This window comes from Lepisosteus platostomus, chromosome 3, assembly GCF_059453375.1.
Source record: "Lepisosteus platostomus isolate fLepPlt1 chromosome 3, fLepPlt1.hap1, whole genome shotgun sequence".
Classification (NCBI taxonomy): domain Eukaryota; kingdom Metazoa; phylum Chordata; class Actinopteri; order Semionotiformes; family Lepisosteidae; genus Lepisosteus; species Lepisosteus platostomus.
This window is the reverse complement of record NC_142613.1, coordinates 53,657,332-53,678,331: the sequence shown is the minus strand read 5'-3', so window position 1 is coordinate 53,678,331 and position 21,000 is coordinate 53,657,332. Positions and strand designations below refer to the sequence as shown.

The 21,000-nt window shown below is 43.4% G+C and overlaps 1 protein-coding gene across 4 annotated transcripts in view; it reads right to left on the bottom strand.

Annotated features, from left to right (window-relative positions):
* mocs1 (molybdenum cofactor synthesis 1) overlaps nucleotides 1–17,376 on the bottom strand; it is a 29,318-nt gene extending 11,942 nt beyond the window's left edge. For all 4 annotated transcript variants that reach the window (XR_015935440.1, XR_015935439.1, XM_088626067.1 and 1 more), the window contains exons 1-4: nucleotides 17,071–17,376; nucleotides 7,670–7,805; nucleotides 6,623–6,790; nucleotides 1,419–1,583 (exon numbers count right to left, since the gene is read on the bottom strand). Coding sequence is in view for 2 of the 4 variants with exons in the window: in XM_088626067.1 (XP_088482193.1) it covers nucleotides 1,419–1,583; nucleotides 6,623–6,790; nucleotides 7,670–7,805; nucleotides 17,071–17,361 (760 nt within the window). In the remaining 2 variants the exon portion in view is untranslated. The remainder of the gene's footprint in view (nucleotides 1–1,418; nucleotides 1,584–6,622; nucleotides 6,791–7,669; nucleotides 7,806–17,070) is intronic.
* Between the last annotated feature and the right edge of the window lie 3,624 nt (nucleotides 17,377–21,000).

Sequence of the window (21,000 nt, the reverse complement as noted above, 5' to 3'; positions counted from 1 at the left end):
ATTCAACTTATCTGCAGCAGAAGCAGCTAAATAATTAAGAGTCAATTAAGTAATTAAAGCACAGGTTGGCCCACAGTACTGCAATAGCACAGGCTGCTGAAATTCTGAAATCACGTGTCCCTGATTAATAACAGATCATAATCACAAAGCTTCCACACACTGGATTTTAAATTGAGTTGTCTTTCAAACACTTGCACGCATTGTGCAGAATCTGGATGGTGTAATGGTCACCAGTTCTGCCTTACAGCTCTAGTGTATTAGGCGTGATTGCAGCTTGGGACAACTTTGTATGAAGGTCGTTCATGAGTTGTTTTTTTTGCTGGGGGATCTAGTAACCTCTTATCTTTCAAAGGCATGTTACATTTCACTGGCTACTCTTATTCCTTCCTCTCTGGGTGTGAAGGGGGTGTTTTCCCAGTACAACCAGTGCATGAAAGAACCAAATGAGCTCGACAGGCATTCAGGTGAACTGCTGTTATGCTGGAGTATTTCAAGAATATCAAGATGGGAGATTCAGGTAGTGGCTGGTAGGTTATGCTGATTGTGGAAGATTTACCTTACTCTTGAAACCACTTAAAATTCAGGTTCCCTGGCAGACAGAGACCTTCATATTTGATGGGTATACTATGACGGGCAACTCCAAGCCATTAAATGCACAATAAAAATTCCACGCCCTGCTTTAAAACCGATAGTGGTCTGAGACATCTGTTTGCATACCCTTTCGAAGCCATCTTACGAGCCACCACACCAACTGAACAGAAATGTTTCAGATCCCAGCAAAAAGCACCTGAAAGATGCTAAGCTAATTTGTATGTCCACAACACCTCATAAACAGTTTTGAGAAGCACAGCCCATCATAAACTGAGCATGTTCAATTAAAAAAAAACCTCAAACTACACAAGTACAATTCTAGGTATTACATGGTGCCCTGTAAAAGTATAAGCACTTTGAGGGCACCATGGAATTTGCATCTGTAATCATGAGATGAACAGGAAAATAAGTATATAGTAATATACATTATTTTTAATTCCATGTATACATCATATCATAAAATTATACTTTGTTTTCAACATAGAAATTTCAAGTAACCAGACATTTAGGAACACATTCACTTTAAAGAGTGTAAAAGATGTTGAAATATTTGCATGAAGTCTGTAACCCAATGAGCTCATCAAACCTTGTGTAACTTTTTCCGAGATGCTACTTTGAACCCTTGTCTAACATTCAATCGGATCATTCACTTTTGCATAATTTAACTCCAGACCCTGGAGTTTATAATTCACAAACCTGAGGTGATTGCAGGGATGACCACCACAATGCCAGGCCGGTACAATTGCTGTTTGTGCTTCTCCGCGTGGCACACCCAACGTGGGCTCTGCTCCCCGAACCAGTGTTTGTGGACCAGAGGGACGGCTCACCTTTCCGGCGCACGATGAACTCAAACTTGGCAGGCACCAGGGAGTCCAGGCTGATGTTGAGGAGGTCCAGGCCAGCCTCCTTCAAGCTGGGCAGCAGCCGTGCCAGGTTCATGCCGTTGGTTGTCACGGCGATAGTCTTCAGGCCTTGCAGTTTGCGCAGTTCAGCTGCAGGGGGAGCAAAAGAGACGAAGGGCCCTAAGAGCCTGGACCCTGTAGCTCTGACTCTGGTCACGTGACCTTGCCAAAAAGCGTTATTCCTCTAAATTCAACCATTTAAGGAAAAAAAAAACACATTAACAGATTAACTATTTTAAGATTCAATTACAAAGAGGACTTACAAGCAGGATATTCCCAGGGTCCTAGAATCATTGAGCAAACAATAATGAACTGTATGCCATCTTTCCAAAACACCATGGTGACTTTGATAAAGCCAGGCAGTATCTCTGCACATTGTGACGCGCACAGACAGTAAAGTCTGCAATATCTGTGGACTGGAGAGTGGAGGAGGGAGAGCGTGCCTTTGTGAAGCAGGGGTGAGGGGAGGTAGACACTAAAAGCATTCGCAGCATATTTTTCATGACAACGCAATTAATGCAGGCTTTTGAACTTTTCCCTAACTGATATGAACGTAGTGGCAGCACCCGCAGTTTGTACTCTCAGGGTCCAGCTGCGATTCAGAGCTTTTAAAGGTAAACATGTGCTCCTTCTATTACAAACCCTGAGATAATTAAAGGAAGTCATTCTTGACAAAACTGGACATACAGTACTTGAACACAGGACCTTTCCTCAGTGAAAGACTCAGGACTTGAACCCTACCACTCCTGTGAAAAGCACGAGTTTTGGGGGAGTGGTGTGAAATTTGATATTTTTGCAGTGTACTACTGAAATTTGTAATGCAGATAAAAAAACAGTAGGAAGCAAACTGCAGAATGTCAACGCTTGTTTCTGGATATTATTTTGGATATTAAGTCATGTTAGAACAATGTTATCCCGTTGTGTTCTATCCCCCCATTACAGGTGAGCTTAAGTGTTGGGACACACACATGGTTTTACAACAATTTAATAATTGTATAAAGCAATATGATATACAATATATAAACAAGTATTAGTGTTTTCCCATATTAGAAATGTATCAAACAAGGCAACAGGCTTGCAGCCTGGGGCCCTGTGTCAATCCCTGGGTTGCTATCTGTATTAAATGTTTATGCTCTCCGTTTTTATTTACATTTCCTCCGGTTTCCTCTCGCAGTCCAAAGACACACTAGTACATTAATTTTCTGGGAAAACTGGCCCTGGTGTGAGTGTGTGTCTGTGTCTGTGCCCTGCGATGGACTGTCATCCCGGGGTGTATTTTTGTCCTCCGCCCTCTGCTTGCTGGGATGGGCTCCAGCTCCCCTGCGAATGGATGGACATTACTTGAGGACTGGTGTCGCTCTCAACACTAAGGAACACGCTAGTCTGATATAAAAATAGGCTGGTTTTAAAAATAAATTACTCTAAAAACAAAATAAAGTCTTTCACCATCCTCAGAGGTCTTTTTAATCATCCCACATTTGTACTGAAATAAATATTGCAGCTGCTGTAATGACTCAAGAAGTGCAGTTCTCTCAAGTGTTTGCCCACGTTTTTCTTAAAGCAAGCAAATGGATTTGTATCAAGACCACTTTTGTAAAAATGTGCATTTGAATGCAATATTCCAAATTCTGAATTTGATAACCTGTTTTTGAAGTACCCGTATGTTACGTCTCGATTTTGAGCATTTCATTTCCATTCGTCTAATACCAGATATCCGATTATTCCTGGTAAGAGTCATGCAAAAAGTGACCCACAGACTTTCTCAAATCAACTCAAAATCCAGCATGAACGTCAGCAGCAGAAACAGAAGTTACAGAAACAGCTAATGTTGATTTGAGATCATAAACCCTGGACAGTAGTGCAAGTGTTGTCCCCTTTCACTGAATTATCTCACTTCAGCTTTCATGTCACTTTTCTGAGTCTTTAATGGTTGACAATAAGGAGAACTCTATTGCGACACAAACCCAGCCCACTGCAGCTCATCTCTCACCCCAATCACCTGCTTTCACCTCTCTATCCTTCTCCTTACTTTCAATTTCAGTCTTTCATCTTTTTAAAATGTTATTTATCCCACAGTAACATTTATTTTATATCTTTTGCCTCTTCAATAAAGTTGCTGGATTGTGGACATAACCTTTACATGTTTTATCCCATACAACTTTCTATCGAAGAATGATATAGATTACCCAGAGCTTCAATATTTTAAATCTTTTAGCCATGACAAAAGGATATTCATCCATTCATGTATTTATTTTCTAACCCCTTTATCCAATTCAGGGTCCCAGGGAGCCAGAGCCTATCCCGGCAAGCAACAGGTGCAAGGCAGAAATTACCCTAGATGGACACCAATCCATCGGAGGGGGAAGAATGTTTGATACTGATATGTTTCTTCCTTTTTTTTTCCCTCACACGTCTCCCAGAGCTACAGGGCGGATCTGCCCTACAGAGTGGTGGACAGCCACAGTGACAAGAACCCTCCCCTGCCAACAGCCACATTAACAAAAAGCCCATTAGTTCTATATCATCATGCTCAGAGAATTTATTAAACAACTTGTGTCGAAGCCCATTTCACCTGGGAACTCTACAGAGGACTTACTGTGAACTGAATGCAGATCAAAAGGCATTTTTAAGAAGCCCTGGAGAATTATTTGTTGTGGTCTCCTAAGCATGAATTTTTATTACTGTACTTCTAAATCGGTGTCAAAACTGGGATCAGCAAGTCACCTGAAACCTAACAGAGCAAGACAAGGTATTTGGAGCAAAGTCTTGGTTTGACGAGAAGTGTTGTGATGTTGGAGTAAAGTTCACCTTTTATTTGCAGAGGAAAGATGTGCATTTGCATCGCCAAGAGCATAGATAGCATCTACAAAAAGAGCTGGCACCTGGAGCAGGGCTACCCAACAACTGCTTAGGTGAACACTGTTTACTGAGCCTTGCAGACAGCACAACTTTCATGTTATCATTTCATCAATAACCACTCTGAAACCATCATTAGGATTTTTTTAAACTAAAACAGATTAGGATTAAATGTTCATGAGGACCCTAACCCTACAACACTCTTCGATCTCTAAGGTGACAGTATGCTTTGTACTCAAGGAAATCTCCAGTCATGATGACTACTCATACCAATGGACCCAGGCTTCTGAGGTCGAGAGAGTGGGACTGTCCCACTTCAAAAAGCTCTCCCACACTGGTTTCTTCGTGCAGCACATCTTGCAAACAGATGACCCGCACAAAGTACAATCGTCATCGTGGGACATGACAGACAATCATCATACTTTAAACTGGGCACAAAATAAATCTGTGATGTGCGTCACTGTTTGTCCAGCTTACACCTAATTATTATGATACCTAATAATTATTATAGCCTCATTTTTGTTTTACTCCAATTTATTTCGCCTTGTACCTGCACAATTGCTCCTTGTAGTTATACAGTGCATTTTGTAGATCATTGTAAGCCAACCTGGATAAGGACATCTGCTAAGCACTTCTAATTATTGAGAGAGCCAAGCATGAAAGCAGGAGGGAGCAGGGAAGGGCGACATGAGTATACAGATCCAAAAGGAATCACTTCATTGTTAAAGATGCATGCTGACTTTGCCTTAAGATATACAGTGATATGAAAAAGAAAGCACACCCCATAATGATTCTGTTTTAAATATTAAGACATAACTTTGTCCTCACCAGTCTCTAGCAGTAGATAAATCTAACCTCATGTCCCAGATAATAATAAAATTTACTTTATCATTATTCATTAAAATAAATCAGCCAACATTCAGAATCCTCATGTAAGTGCACCCTTTCTGCTTCCATATCGGTCAAGAAGGTAATTGGAATCAGGAGATGCTAAACGAGTGCACATGATTAGTTGTGTGATCAAGCTCTCCATGTATAAGTAACATGACCCACACTTTCATGGTTTGAGATAAGGCCATAAGGTACAACTATGACTGCTGTACTGCAAGAAGGCATGGTAATCATACGCAATTGCTCATCATACGTAATTGCATAAATGAGAAAGGCTACAGAACAGCTCTACACTACTGTTAGCCATGGTTGTAAATGACAATTGCCAAAAATAAGGCGGCAGGTTCCGACTCAGGCAGTACCTTCATCTCTCCAAAGACTTCTGAGATGCAGGCTCCTATAAAAGTTATTCTGGCTTTTGTTCGGAAAATGTGTAGTGTGACGCATTTTTGAATTCACCTGTCCTCTAGCACAGATTAGCAAAATTGCTTAGACTTCTCTTCTTTCCGAGTTTTGATCACTGGCACATGGAAAGAATATCAAAAGAGAATTCCTCAATGCACACAGCCGTACAGTTGATGAGGACTGCAGCATTTTAAAATCTGATGGTCTTTATTGGCATCAAGGCACAATTAGTGTCATTGTAAGATATTTAAAACGTGGATTCTAGGACACCGAGAACTTGCTCAATGGGCACAGAAATGTGGCTGACCTTAAACAAAACAATACAACTTCAGAATTCACTGGTGTTCAATTCAACACCATGCTAGACTAACAGAATTGGCTTGGATGAGCAGGGGTCAAACAGACATGCTCTGGTCTAGAACTATACAATCTGCTTTGTTCAGGATCACTCCCAAACAATCATACATCAGCAGACCGGTAATCAATTTAGAACAGGTGTCTCCAATCCTGGTCCTAATCCAGTTTTACAGGCCATCTGTTTCTAAGGATTGGCAACATTTACAAGCTACTGATGAATTAATCAAGCAATCTGTTTAATTAAGAGAATTCTAGTCCTTGAGGACAGTACTTAGATGTCAGTCCTAAACGATCTCGCAATTGCTTGATTGAACAAATCACCTGTGGAACTGATCGCAGTGGAATTGTTCCAATGTCTTCAGAAACGGATGATTTAATGCTGACCAACCTGTTTCTAAGACCAAGGCTGGAGACGCCTGTCTTAGAAACAATGTTCTCCCTTTCAGAGAGGCAGACAGAGGAGAGGTACAGAAGATCCCGAAAGGCCAGATGTGCCCGCAGCGCGCTCAGGGGACCGTGGTCCTCCCCGACACCGAGCAATGAAAGACCTCCGTGTCCCGTCACCGTCCCACAACACCACTACCCACAGACTCCGAGAAAGCTCCCCACCCCCCTCTCACCCACGACGTGGACGACATCGGGGCGGATGAGCGGCTCCCCTCCGGTGAGGCGGATCTTCTCCACGCCCTCCTGCACGAAGAGCCGGGCCAGGGCCAGCACCTCGGCCGTGGACAGCAGCTGCGAGCGGGGCGTCAGCTTCACCCCCTCCTCGGGCATGCAGTACTGACCTGCAGGGCGAGCGAGACCGTCACCGGAGCCCACTGCCTGCCTTCAATACTCTGGACTCCGCATGCTGCTCCTTCCTTTGCCGCAACACGGCGCAAGGGGAGCTACGCTGCTTTCATCTCAGCTCATGCGCAAGATTAAAAGGAATTCTGTCTAAATGGCTACTTGTTTTTGTCTTTTCCAGGTTTTTAATACAGACTGGCAGTGAACAAGGAATGATTCCCAGTCGGCTGGGAGATCCGAGACTGATTTCAAAGCTCCAGAAACCCCTGGAGACTTGGAAGTAATTAGCTGCCCATTCTGATCAGAAAGCTAAACAATAATAAGGGCTGCCCATCACCTCCTGAAGCACAGAGGAAAACGGACAGCTCTGCTCAAGTCTCCTTCTTGCTGTACAAAACCCAGCAGAGCCAAAACAATAGACCCCAGGGCTTTGAAGTCTGGAGTCTTTTCATCCATGGCAGGTCGAAATTGACAAGGAAAAATCACTCACTCTCTTTGCTATTAAGAGCTGCAATCTTGCACGCGGGGAGCACAGCTGAGTCCAATTCTCTGTTCGTTTTCATCCTGCCTCTCTCCTTCCCTCTCCGACCCCTGTTCGTCCCCCCACAATCACAATCCCATTACCCCTACTGCACACAGGGATACCCCCAGGAGAAACTGGCTAAAGTCCTCACTGTTTAGTCAGTAAAAGACTCCTGGTCACCTGATCACATTCTACAGCCTACTAGAACTCCAGGGGATTCATGTGTGGGCTGAAACACTGGTATAGACGAAACACTGCTACTGTGCGGCTCTTCATATGCAACATGCAGGCAGTTATTATGGAGTCTGGAATCAACAGAGCAGAGCTTAATGCTGTTCATTTACAGCTCACTTACACCGCAGGTTGCACTTCTCGGTCAGAGAGATGCGCAGGTATCTGTGCTGCCGGCCAAAGCGGTCTGTCAGGAAGGCTGAGAAGGGCTGGGGGTCTTCCGACAGCTCCCTACTCCGACCACCAGGGGGCGCCAGCTCCTAATCCAGAACATAAGGCAGGAAGAAAGTCAGGAATATATCCCCCGATATTCTTTAATGCTTTGTTCTTTTCAACACAGAACTGCCTACCTAAGTTTTTTGTATCTTGTCGGAATAGGGGAAAACAGGATATTGCAACCTGTGCCTTCTGGTAAAAGAGATGATGATGCACAGAACAGCCAATTACTTTATCATACAGGCCAGGAATTAATCTATGCGCAGTGTTGGAGATTAGATGTCTGTATATTGCATCTCTGTAATGTACTCTTTTTAATCAACGATTACTTTAATGCAAAAGAATACTGTATACACTCAACACTTTTAAGAAGAAAGAAACAATGCTGGGTGGTTGTAAAGAGAAAAGCATGCCTCCTGAACCATGAGAGAGGGGGTGGGGCAGTATGTCTTATTTTATGTAATCTGCTAGGCTCTGTGGGACAGGGCAAGGCAGTACAGCTGGCTTGGCTACACCGTCGAGTGCAGAAAGCACTGACACACAGGCCCCGAGACAGACTGCACAGACACCCTGTGAGCAAAGATGCGTCACCAATAAATGAATAAAACTGTGATTTAGCTTTGTTTTACTTCATTTCTCCTGCAGCCCCTGCACTGTGATCTTGATCAGATCTTGATCACTGTGAACTGTGATCAGAATCCTGCCGGCTCGGGCTTAGCAGGTGTAAAGGATGCATTGCACAATCCACCGTGCTGCACGGAACATGATCTACCCTGCTTTCCGACTGACATCTTTATGCAAAGAGTGGTGGGAGTGTGGAGCAAGCTGCCCAACCATGTTGTTGAATCTGATACCCTGGCTTCTCTCAAGAAACAGCTGGATGAGATCATTGGCTCAATTGCTTAACTACCAAATGAGCTAGATGAGCTATATGGCATCCTCTCATCTGTAACCTCCTATTTTCTGATAGTTAAGTCATCAATGTAGAAGAACAAGACTGCAGTAAAACCAGAAATGTCTATTTTAATTAGTCATCAAAGCTGAAATTATGTAAGCGCTCTGCACCACTTTGCAGAATCCACCTCTGTCCAGCCCAGGACTGTGAAGTCTTCAGAGCTTTGATCGGTCAGGCAGGACAGCCATAATGCCGATTTTAATCTACTTACCTTGAGAGCTGATACAGCAAAAAGCCTGGCAGAGTCCATTAAACAAAGACACATTCAATGTGGGAAATGCAACTTAATTTTACATTAATTGACAGGGTTTAGGTCAGCTTAGGTGCTACACAAATGACTTTTGACGCATTAAAAGTGACCTCCATGGCTCATTTCATGCAGCCTTCTTGTCTCAGTTTGTGTCTGATCTCGGAAGCATAGCTGCCCATGGTCAGTATCAGGAACAGAGACGACCTTCAGTAAAAAAAAACTGACTGTTGCTGGAGGCAGGGCTGTTCCTCCTGCGGGATCAGATTTTTTTAGCCGATGACCCAGAATAGTGACCAGGGATATCTTGCTATAGGAGACAATATCCTTTGGATTAAAATGCTAAACTGAAGCCCTGACTACTTGGTCATTAAAAGACCCCTGTTCACCACTGGCCATTTCTAAACAAAATGATCCCAATCACATTCAACAGTCCACTATTAACCCCAGGAGAATAGTTTCTGGAATAAATCTAGACAGGTATAGATTAAACACTGCTACTGTGCAGCTCATAATACGCAACATGCAGACAGCTATTATGAAGTCCTGAATCAACGGAGCAGAGCTAAATGCAGTACTTGACAGCCACTGACAAAAATCCATATTTGAGTAGAAAAGATTAAGGATAAAGAGCGAGGAAGGATGAACAGCATACAGTAAGTCTATTTGTTTGAGGCCGGCTGCACCAAAATACAATGCAAAAGGGGTGATTTTTAAAATCAATTGCGGGGGTAGCACTTTCAGCTTTAAGAAATGCTACCCACACTGATCCGTCTACAAAATCCCCTACTCACCGTAATTCAATTATGAGTGGGCTGCAGCATGCAGACCATATATGGATCACAATGAAATTAAAGCTTTAGACTATAATTTATCTAGTAAGAGAAAACCAACAAAATACTTGGATATACAGTGACAGCTATTACTATTACTACTGCCTTATAATGACAAATGAGCAGATTAACAAATCATTGGTGTCAATAATCACTCCAGTTCAGACAACACCAGTGTTATACCACATATACTGTATCCAAAGCAAAACAAAACTGATAACACTCCCAGTGAAAATATTCCCCATTGGTGCAATACAAAAATCTGCTGATCTGTCCAAACTGAAATGGAGAGAGATGCTCATGTTTTAACCAGCCAAGGTACAGACGAGCATGATGGATAATTATAGGGCGGTAAGGAACAGCCCCGCTGCCTTGTGTGTCTGGACGATAGGTGCAGAAGGACGCACAGCCCAGTCCCCACAGTCACCCCTCAGACCCCACAGTCACCCACGTCCTCACACTCCGTCACCCAGCCGCTTGGCTTAGCCACTTCCTCAATGGTGAAAAACTGTCCACAAGAAAACAAGCAGGTACTGTACAACAATGGCTGCCCCAGCAGGATAAGTGGAACAGAGCGTCTACTTTCCGTTTGCTCCCTGTGTATACCCTCAGCCTTGTCCGATTCCTCGGGCGGGGGGTTTGTGTTAAGGGCTGCACAGTCCTGCTTGCTTTCGCCAATGTAATCTCATTCTTCCGGCTTCCCCAGAAATGAGACAGAAGGGTTTTCATTTGCCATCTGTTCATGTTAAAAAGGGTCTGTTTCACAGGGCTTGGAAACAGGTTGCACTCTTTCAGCGTGAACAGTTTCTAAGGACATCTACCCAACATGACGTCAGGTTGCTGTCCTCGTGAAAGCTCCGACACAGCTAAGCTCTGAAGGATGCCTCAAGGGATATTGCAAAAAGCTCAGTATTTCGTAAAAAACACATCAAGGGATATTTATCAAGGGGCACGTAAATTTAAGTCTCAGAGATATCCCATCGGGAAGGGGAGGCAAAGAAAAGCTGCATCCCCGTCCAGCTCCTGAAATCTCTGGTCTGGAAAGAACATCCCACCCCTTGAGGACACTGGGTGCAGGGTGTAGGAGTGGCGCTCACAATGAAAGGGGGCTCTCTGATTGGCTGGCCTACTGAGCTACAGTGATGGGGGCGCAGAACAAGAGAGCCTGCCTGCACCTGGCTTCACGCATGCACGGCACAAGGGCGAGAAACCGTGTGCAGGTTGACGTGGCAGGTTTAAGAGCCCTGGAACGAAGCACACGCATAGCCTGCCCTAGGAAAGGCAAGCTGACTGTGATGATCACAGATGGTGAAGAGTCTGCGTACAGGGAGGAGGCTGAAACCCTGGCAGCATGATGCCAGGAGAACAACCTCTCTCTGAACATCAGTAAGACTAAGGAGATGATTGTGGACTATAGGAAACACCAGGAAGGACATCATACATATCTATATCAATGGGACTTCAGTGGAGAGGGTCAGCAGTTTTAAGTTCCTGGGAGTTAACATCACAGAGGACTCACAAACTGTTTTCCCTCCTACCATCCGGTTAACAGCACCAAAGCATTCGGTCAAAGTCCAACAGAATACAGAACAGCTTCTATCTCCAGGCAATAAGACTGCTAAATAGCCAACCTGCCACTTCTTCAGCAAATCACCCATAATGGCTACATGGACATACAGTTTTCATTGTTTCGGCATACTGCACTACTAGGACATAATATATTGCATACACCCTGGACATATAGCAGCTCTACTTATATTGAGTTTTGTCTGAGCTTATTTTATTCAATTTCTATTACATTATTATCTATTATTTTGTAACCTTAATTTTGTGATTTTTCTCCCCCCCCGGGGAGCTTGTAGAAAAGACATTTAATTGCCAGCAACGACTGCTGCATGCTGTATTGTTGTGCATTTGATAAACAAACTTTGATTGACTGATGAGACCATCTCTTCCTTAATTTAAACAATCTTTAGGCTACCCCTGCAGTGTACAGCCTGGGACATTAGTACCATTCCAGATCTTTTGCTGTTATTTTTAAGCCAGTCGGTCTGCAAACGTTTATCTGGACACGACACTGTTACTTTAATTAAACTTGGGACACTCCCCAGGTTTAGGCAGGTTTAGGCAGGTTTAGGCAGGTTTAGGCAGGAAGGGTTCAAGAGTTTCTACCGGTCTGCTAGTATGCAGACCAAAACCTGTGGGATTGAAATCTTCGTCTATCAAAAATCAGTCCAATAAAATGCACTATATCCAAGTGCAGATGTTGAGGTAGGAAGGGAAACTTTAGTCATGCAATGCTTTTATTTGACAAAACTTTTAACATACGATTCACCTAGCACCTCCTTATTTTAATAAACTGCTGCATACACTGCCTTTAAAACCAAAACTCTGTGATCCATTATAAAGTGCATTATAAAAACAAAATACAACAGAAATCCATCTCTGGTCTATTCGGAAAAGTCACTAAAGTGCTTGTCGACATTGCATTTGTGTAACAGGGGACGCTTCTGACTGAGGAGTTCCCATCTACCTGTGCCTCATAAATATCCAGCTCTTTCACCCTTTTTAAATCCGTCTGTCATTTTATTTACATATAAGAAATTACAATTCCCTTTTAAAATTACATGCAGGCAGAATGACTTTAAATAAATGAAAAGGGTATCTTGGAAATGAAAGCTTGCACTATTGGGTGATTCCAGAGCTGGAACTGATGAACCCCAGTTCAGATTCTTACAAAAACCTTGTTAAACACAATGCTGCTGCAAAGCAATGAAATGATCCAAACAATTAATGCAAAAGACTACATGAATCCATAAATCAGGCTCGGAAAAGAAAAACTGATACTTGAAGATACATTTTTAGTAGTAGTACTGAAATACTAGTTAGTTCCAACACTAGCTTTCACAGAAGCAATTCAATAGTTAAATAATAAAACGCCCCCAGCTGGTCGGTGAATACAGTGTGTTACAGGGTTTATTGAAAATTTCCCATGAAAAAGAAATCGGGTCAAGTCTCCACTCTTAAATGACACTCAAAGGCAAAACCTGTGGTCTATGCAACCAAATAGACAAGAGTGATAAACTCTACCTGGTGAATTTAAAAGGGAAAAAGGGCTGCAATTTATTCCAAGTGCCATCAGTACTCAAATACCAGGACAGGTAAAAATTTTAATCAGGTTTCTGATTATCCAAGTGCTGATGTGCACAACTGAATTCTCCTTCACTGTAAATAAAAATACAGGTAAACCCCCTATACAACACAGAGTGAATCTGAATGCATATCCAATTTGACTCCCTTTCTCATCTGATGTGCGTTAATGGACTGTTCCCCAGCACTGTAAACCTCCAAACCTACACAGAAACAGTTAGGGATTCACTGATGAGGCCACCTCACTGCCCAGGCTATCAGCACATAGCCATCACAAAGACCTCCTTGTTAAGAAAGGTTCTGCATAACAGGGATGATGAGGATTTGGATGAAATGTCAGATTGATATGGTTACATTAAGAAGCACTTGAACGAAATCCATGAAAGTGCTAAAACAGACTAAAATGAACACTATGACAGCAAAAGGGTTGTTATCCAACAAGGATCAATCTGCATTTTGCATCGTAAAAGGAAATGCAGAATCATATGACAGACAAGGCAGTGACTGGCATTCTCGTCTGAAAAGAACTATCTGGTTGTTAAAGCAATCCATGCAGAAATCAATTTAGCATTTACTACTAAGGCAGATAAAAAGCTATAGGAGCATCTTCTGTGGACTGACAGCCGACACATTCCCACATTCTTCAGAAGAGCCTTTCTACATTTTAGAACTGCCGTGGTGACCTGAATTAGTTCTGCAAAGAAGAGAAAACCAACTCTTTTAAAAGTGTGCTGTGAACAGTTCCTGAAAGTAGTTGTGTAACATGTCCACAACTTCTTACAAACTGCATTCAGTAAACAAGAATTAAAAGGAATCTTTAAAAAAATAAGACAACCATGAAAATGCCAAAGGAACATTTTACAAAACAATAAGGAACACATTACAATCTAAAAGAAACTGAATAGCTTGCTATAGCACAGAAACCAAGGTGTCTTGCAGCAACTGGCACAAACTGCCCGACTAAAAGGACAATGACATTTGAGGAACAGCTTTCCAGTGCTGTTAGCTACAAAAGTTCAAAAGCAAACTGCTTATTCCTGGTTGAGAATTGCAGAACAATCACAAACAAACACTAGAAACACATTTTAGACCGTTTTTAGTGGATTAGCCCTGGCAGTACTAGTGGCGATCTGTTTGCCTGCAGGTCTCATAACATTTATTTAACTGAAGAGCAGAATGATTTACTGTATAGTGAACATGCATGTTTTTAAGGCACTAAGTGGGATTTCTCTACCACAGCTACAGCAGGAAAGACTGGAAACAAGCCATCTAGAGCTTGCCCATGTCCCACCTGAACTGTATCTCCATCACTCTACTGGAGCTGGATAGTTCTTCAAACACACTGCAGAAGAAAACAGGCTGAGCTCATTTTTCTTATCTTATGTATGCAAATGCTGAGTAACTGAAAAAGGAAAGGGCTAACCTCTACATTAAGTAAGAGCTGTCGCTCCAGCAACGTGAAGACGCATGTGTAAAGATGAATTTGAAGACAAAGGCAGACTGTGTTAACTCGCAGAAGAATGACAAGAGGCAGTGAAGAAATAAAGGGCCATCTTCTCTTACTTCTAGGTGAGATGCTTTCCTCATAAGACCGGTTCAACGGTGAATTTTAAATCGCAGCACACCCAGAAATTACTTTAATTAGGCAGATGCACATGAACTCATAAATATACTTCTTTTTTTTTCGTAGCTCATTAATGTCAACAGTTTCCGGCTGCGGTTTGCGTGTCTGGGTCTGCCCTCATGAGTGAGAGAGAGTGTTTTTGTGATGGAATGGTGTCCTGCCTGGGACAGGCTTGCCGGCGCAGGCTCCGGCTCCCCCCCCCAGCTCCTGAACTGGATAAAGCAGTTGGAAAATGGAAGAAAGGATGTTTGTCCTTCCAAAGCACAGTCTGGGCCAAGTTCCTCCTGAAGGAACTGCTGTGATTCTGTGCGAAATAAACTCCCGAATATTTTTAAAAACAAGTAATAGGTTTATTCCATGCTGAAAAAAAGAAGAAAGAAAACGCAACGTTTCGGCCATGGAGCCTTCTTCAGGTGTTCTTTTATTGCTCGCACCTGGAGAAGGCTCCACGGCCGAAACGTTGTGTTTTCTTTCTTCTTTTTTTTCCCAGCATGGAATAAACCTATTACTTGTTCCTTTGCAGCCTACGCATGCTGACGCAGCTACCCACCTGAATTTTTAAAAAACATACTGCACAAAAACAACAGCATAAAATGAGGTCCTCAAATCCCACACTCATAACCAAAACCCATCTACATTGACAGGAACAGGAATTTAAATCATGATGTTAAATGGGCTTGTTATAAACCGATGTTTGCGGTATTCATTACTTAAAGCACACGCTGGCAACACGTTTTGGTAGCATTCTTCAGCAAGATAAGAAAATTAAATGAAGAAAAACATTTTTAGAAAGATAGTGCTACAACACTCTTTATTAGTACTAATTCATCATTTCCCCATGCTATTTTAATGCCTGCAAAATCTTCGGTTAATTCCAGTATGAGGCAGCTATCAGAGAAAAAAAAACATGCTTAAAAATGTTCTTTTCATGAAGGCACTACATGAGGAAGCTGGCTTTCCCTCTGACCGAGCTCCAAAGCTCTAGTTAACAGATGCCTTTAATTAATCTGTTTGGATGTTTAGACCACTGGGAAACTTTATGCACTCTGTCCTCAGGTTCAGAAACACTGCTCAGCAGGAAAGGGAAAGCATGCTCTTGTGCTTGTTGCTTGCCAGGATAGACTCTAGCTCCCCGGCGACCCTGTACTGATAAAGTGGTTAGAAAATGGATGGATGCTCTCAATATTGTGGCCAGTTGTGGTCACATAAAAGAACCCAACTGGAGAAGAGCAGCCACGCATGCCCCAGGGCTTGGGGGACTGTCCTACACTGACAGGCTGAAGGAACTGAGTCTCTTTAGTCTTCAACAGAGAACACTGCGAGGAGAGCCGATACAAGTATTTCAAATCCTCAAAGTCAACCCAGAGGATTTCAGCAAAATATACTGTGAAACACCAACCAGACATCAGTGGAAACGAGGCAGAAGGGCATTTAAAACCAGCTACAGGAGGCAGGAGGAGCTCATGGGAGTGTGGAACAAGTGCCCAGGCAAGTTGTTGAAACGGATACCCTGACTTCTGAATGGCCTCCTCTCGTTTGTAGCCGTTTAAATGTTATTAATTGTGTGATCATTGTTTGACGAACAGATCCCGATGAGAATAAAGTATCAAAACACTCCCACAACGAGCTTTTTTTCTTCTTTCTACTGAGAGCCGGATAGGCGTGGTCAGTGCAGTAACAGAAACTACTACAACCGGCTTGACACCAATTAGAAATCCCATTCACCATTTTAAATGGTGAAAAACAATTTGAGAAAGTGCTCCAGATAGAAACCTCAACTAAAAAAAAACGGCTGAGGCGCATACCAGCAACGCCTACTCCAATTAACACCACTGCGATAAAAAAAAACTCGATTCCAAACTTTGTCCTCAATAATAAACTTAACTCTCCCGGTAATATGATACTCCCTGCTTGAGTGCCCAATGGCCTGTTCGCGTTAACCCTTCAAGTCTGCTCAAGTGCAATTCTGAATGTGCGACACATACTTCACAAGTACACGGTCACATCGTGGATTACACCGAGCAACAACTCTCTTTCACGAAGGAAACGACTACAATCGATCTGCAAGCACAAGATTGTAACGAATGTGTAATCACTAGATCAAACCAGAGCCCGCGATCACGGGCAAAAACGACCACTGACTGCTGCTGAGAAGTTCAAAGAGTTTTCGGTGCCCGTCGCATAAATGAACTTAGATACGGCACAAGAATAATGCTGCAAACAGAGCACGGGTGGTGTTAGTCAGGATGTCATGCTGAGCAAGTTCTTTAGGGTACTTGAAGGCTGCCCGTGGGACGATTCGAAACAATGTTGCAGTTCCAGATATTCATGCTTTTCCAGGAGGCAGTAAAGTTTCCAGGCCATGTTCCAAATGTGTAAAACGGCAGGATGTCGTAGTGTCACGGTTACAGAACCAAAATCAATCATTTCGCAGGTTGTCAGTAGCGCTACTTTCAGCCGGACTAAACGCTGTGTCGATGCGTAGTTCTTGGGTGCCTACCTGGACAGACGCAGTTTTTGCTGCGACACTGACAGTGGGGTCCGGCGATAACGGTTCCACTTTTTCTTCTGGCGTTGCACCCGAATACGAACTCTGCATCTTCTCCGGAGAGCAGCGGGTTATGCGTTTCAAAAGCCCAGGTGACCGGACTCCGGCCTGGGTTTGTCTGGCCAGGAGAAAGCGGCAGCACCTGCTACCGTACAGAGCCATCGCTCCTCGTTCAAACTGGCATCCAAAACAGGAGGACCGCACACTGAAAAGTGCCAAAAGTGGCCAGCAGCACCCGCACATGATAACAGCTCTGCCAACACGTGCTGAAGTCACACAGCCAATTAGAATCGTGGGTGGGAGTGACTGAAAGCTCTATTGGCCAATTATCTCCATCCGCGGTCGAGCACGCACCACACTGCTCTCTGGGTAGTGTAGTTCTCTAAATCATAGTTAACGGATTGGAGAGAGAGCTGGGTCATACTAATATTTTCTGTTTTCAGAGTTTTAATTTAATTTCAGTGCTAATAATTTACGACCAGACAGTTGATACTATACAGTTTGACAAGCTGTAGCGTCAGGAAAAAGTGAACACGTTAACAGAGAAATCTGTTTGGCGGAGCGGTGGCTCTGTGGCTAGGGATCTGCGCCTGTGGCTAGAAGGTTGCCGGTTCAAATCCCGTGGCCAACAGAGGAATCCTACTCCATTAAGCTCCTGAGCAAGGCCCTTAACCCCAGCTGCTCCAGGGGCGCTGTACAATGGCTGACCCTGCGCTCTGACCCCAAGCTTCTCTTTGTCTGTGTCTCATGGAGAGCAAGCTGGGATATGCGAAAAGACAAATTCCTAATGCAAGAAATTGTATATGGCTAATAAAGTGATCTTATCTTGTTACCTTCCTGAAATATGAAGTCGTACTGCATTAGCTTTTGTGAATGTCCACAGCTCCTAAGACCTAAGTTGGATCCTCACATTTTTCCTGACTTTTTGCACGTTTTTTTTTGCCTCTCTTAATTTTAATTGGAATTTAGGACGCTGACTGTGACATTATTCTGACTGACGTTTCTTCTCAGTTTTGCAGTCCACAGCATCAACTTTTTTCCCGAGTATACCGCGTTAACAATCAATCTTGTCTTTCAAAAGGAAGCGTTGCGCACAAAAAATTATTGATTTACATGCTTTGCTTCCTGAAACGCTTCACGGTTGTGAATGATTATCATTCTCGGAATCATGTGCCATGTGCCATGTGCCATGCGCATGTTCGCCGTACAGCCCTGCTGCTCCACGGGGCGATGGTGTGAGTCTGTAGATATCAAGCCTGCTCCGCACTGCCCCGTTTACTGTGGCTGTGGCTTTGAAGGTTCCGCCAAAGAACACACGTGACGTCACAGCGGTGGATTGCCGGTAGAGCTAAACCAACGCTGTACCTCCGTGGACTGCCAGGGCCAGGGACACTGCCCTTTGACCGGGTTTACACATCCTCTCTACTTTAAAGAGTCATTAACGGGCACTACGTTCTGGAAACCCTACACAGAGTTCAGTAAACCTTAACCATAATAAAAACAGCCCAGGAGCTATGCTCTCTGCTTAGCTAGAAAAAGTATGTAGTGACAGTATCAGGGATAATTGTAAAAATGTCCAGCAATGGAATTCAAGATTATAGGATTTATTCCTAATCAATGTTGGACACCCTACCCTTTCACAGTTGCAGAAGACTTCTTTCACATTATGTCCATACAGATCATCAATTTCCCTTCGGGATCAATAAAGTCTTATCTATCTATCTATTCAAATTCAAAGTTTTTTTTTATTGGCATGACTGGTAAATTACAGTGTTGCCAAAGCATATACAGTCAATACAGCATCTACATACAACATACAACATATCGACTTCACAAGGCTGTCAGTGGCAGCAACAAGCGTGACTTTATTGGTGACTTTCTGTGCCTGTGTATCAGGGAGGGCTCAGTGCGCTGAGAGAGTTACAGCTGTGACATCGCCACAGCAGAGGACTTGGGCTGTCAGCACGGCGGAAATGTCTGCTGTCTCGGGCGTGGCGCTGTTCTTGGAGCCCGCGTCACACATGTCAGACATAGCATAGACTGGACGGTAAATTCCAGAGGTCCCCTGGGGTCTATTTATAAACCACGTCATTCATTCATTGAGACCCAGGCCGGGTGTAACCATGTTACTAGCAAACGTTCCTCCCGGGAGAATCCGTGACAGTTTATCCTGTCTCCCATTTAGACCACATTAGACCCCAGGTGCATAACTCTGGGGGCCCGAGTCCAGCAGGGTTTCGTCACTTTGAAAGATCAGCAACTGAAGGCCTTTGTAAAGAGCTAAGCTGGCGCAGGTAAGCCAATGAGTCGCTCAATGTGGTCATTCAGAGCAGAGGTGGGGTCCAAGCCTGCAGGCCCTCCAGGGCTGGAGTTGTGTACCACTGCATTAGAGCCTGTAAAGTACCTGGCTCACCTCTGGACTTGCCTCTGCCCTATAATGCCAGTGCCATGGTTTCACTAATGTGTAACCTGCTACCGTTGTCGATATCAATGATTAACCAGCAATAAGCAGCTGGTCCGAGGAGAGACGTGAGAGCCCACTGATGTTTTCAACACCACAGGTCCGACCAGAAGAACTGCTACAAAAGACGGGAGGTTTGGTAGTTAGTAGGTAACTGATCCAAATATCTCACCCAGCTGTTTCTTGAAAGAAGCTGAGGTACTGGCTTAACACTATGGCTGTGTAGCTTGTTCCACAGGCACCGTCCTGGAACTGGAATACTTGAACAATCCTAAAATGCTCTTAAAACTGTGTTTTTTTTTCCTAGTAAAGGAACAGTAGAGGTTAATTCCACATTGATAAATAGAAAGAAAAAGCGCAGTTTCAGCTGCTGGCCCTTCCTCAGGTGTGCAGGAGAGAGAGGAAGGGAGCAGGGTTATAAATCACAGGAGAACAGAGGACACAGCAGGAGAGGGAAGTGTCAGGTGGGTGAGAGGCGTGAGAAGCTGGAATCTGTAAATGAACGGAGAGGTTCGAGCTAGAATTCAGCCCATCACTGAGAGAAGATCGGAGGTGTGGTACAGGTCTGTGGACGATCTTGGCTTCTCATGTCAGTCTGGAATAACCATCCTAAAATCCCTATAAAAGCATGACAGGGGACAGAAAGATCAGTGTGATAATAGCCAGGAGAGGTGAAATGGAGAACTATCATCCTGGAGAGATCTCTGATCCCCACTGCCCTGATGTCTTCTTGCCTTCCTTAAAATGATTGGCCAGTCTTCTTCCTGTCTCACCAATGTAAATGGCAGAGCATGTTTGTATGAGGCAGAGAACATGAGGTTCCACCATGCACAGCAACAGCACAACAAGAGGAATTAACCTTTTTGTTCTTCTGCAAGCAATGCAGGCCGACACAGCTTCCTGCACTCAAATGCGTTTTTCACTGTATGTTTGGTTCAGAATTCTAGTTCAGCCTTCAGTTTTTTCTATTCATTCTCTATGTCTGTCTGCACATTCCGGCGCACGTAGTGAACACTAGTCAATATCAATTATCAATTATCAATTATTATGAGTCAATATCAATTATCCAAGTGCAAGTCAGTAACTTGCACACACAGTTGTGAGGATGATCCTACAAATCATTGGTAAGTCGAGATATTCAGTGTGCCCCAGCCTTTCCAATCCAATTAGGTTAAACTGTCATCGATATTACTTAATAAAATACACTGCAACTACTTCTTTCACAAAAAGCAGAAGTACATATCTATTCCCATTGCACATAGTAGGAAAGTTGTCCCTAACAAAAGTAGAGTGGAAAATTTGGGATTTGGGAAATCCAATTTAAACTGTACTTGTATTTAGAGCATATCTCAAGAGGGTCCGAATCACATGAATATATTATATTATATTAGTAGCAGAAATAGATCTTTAACGATAAGACC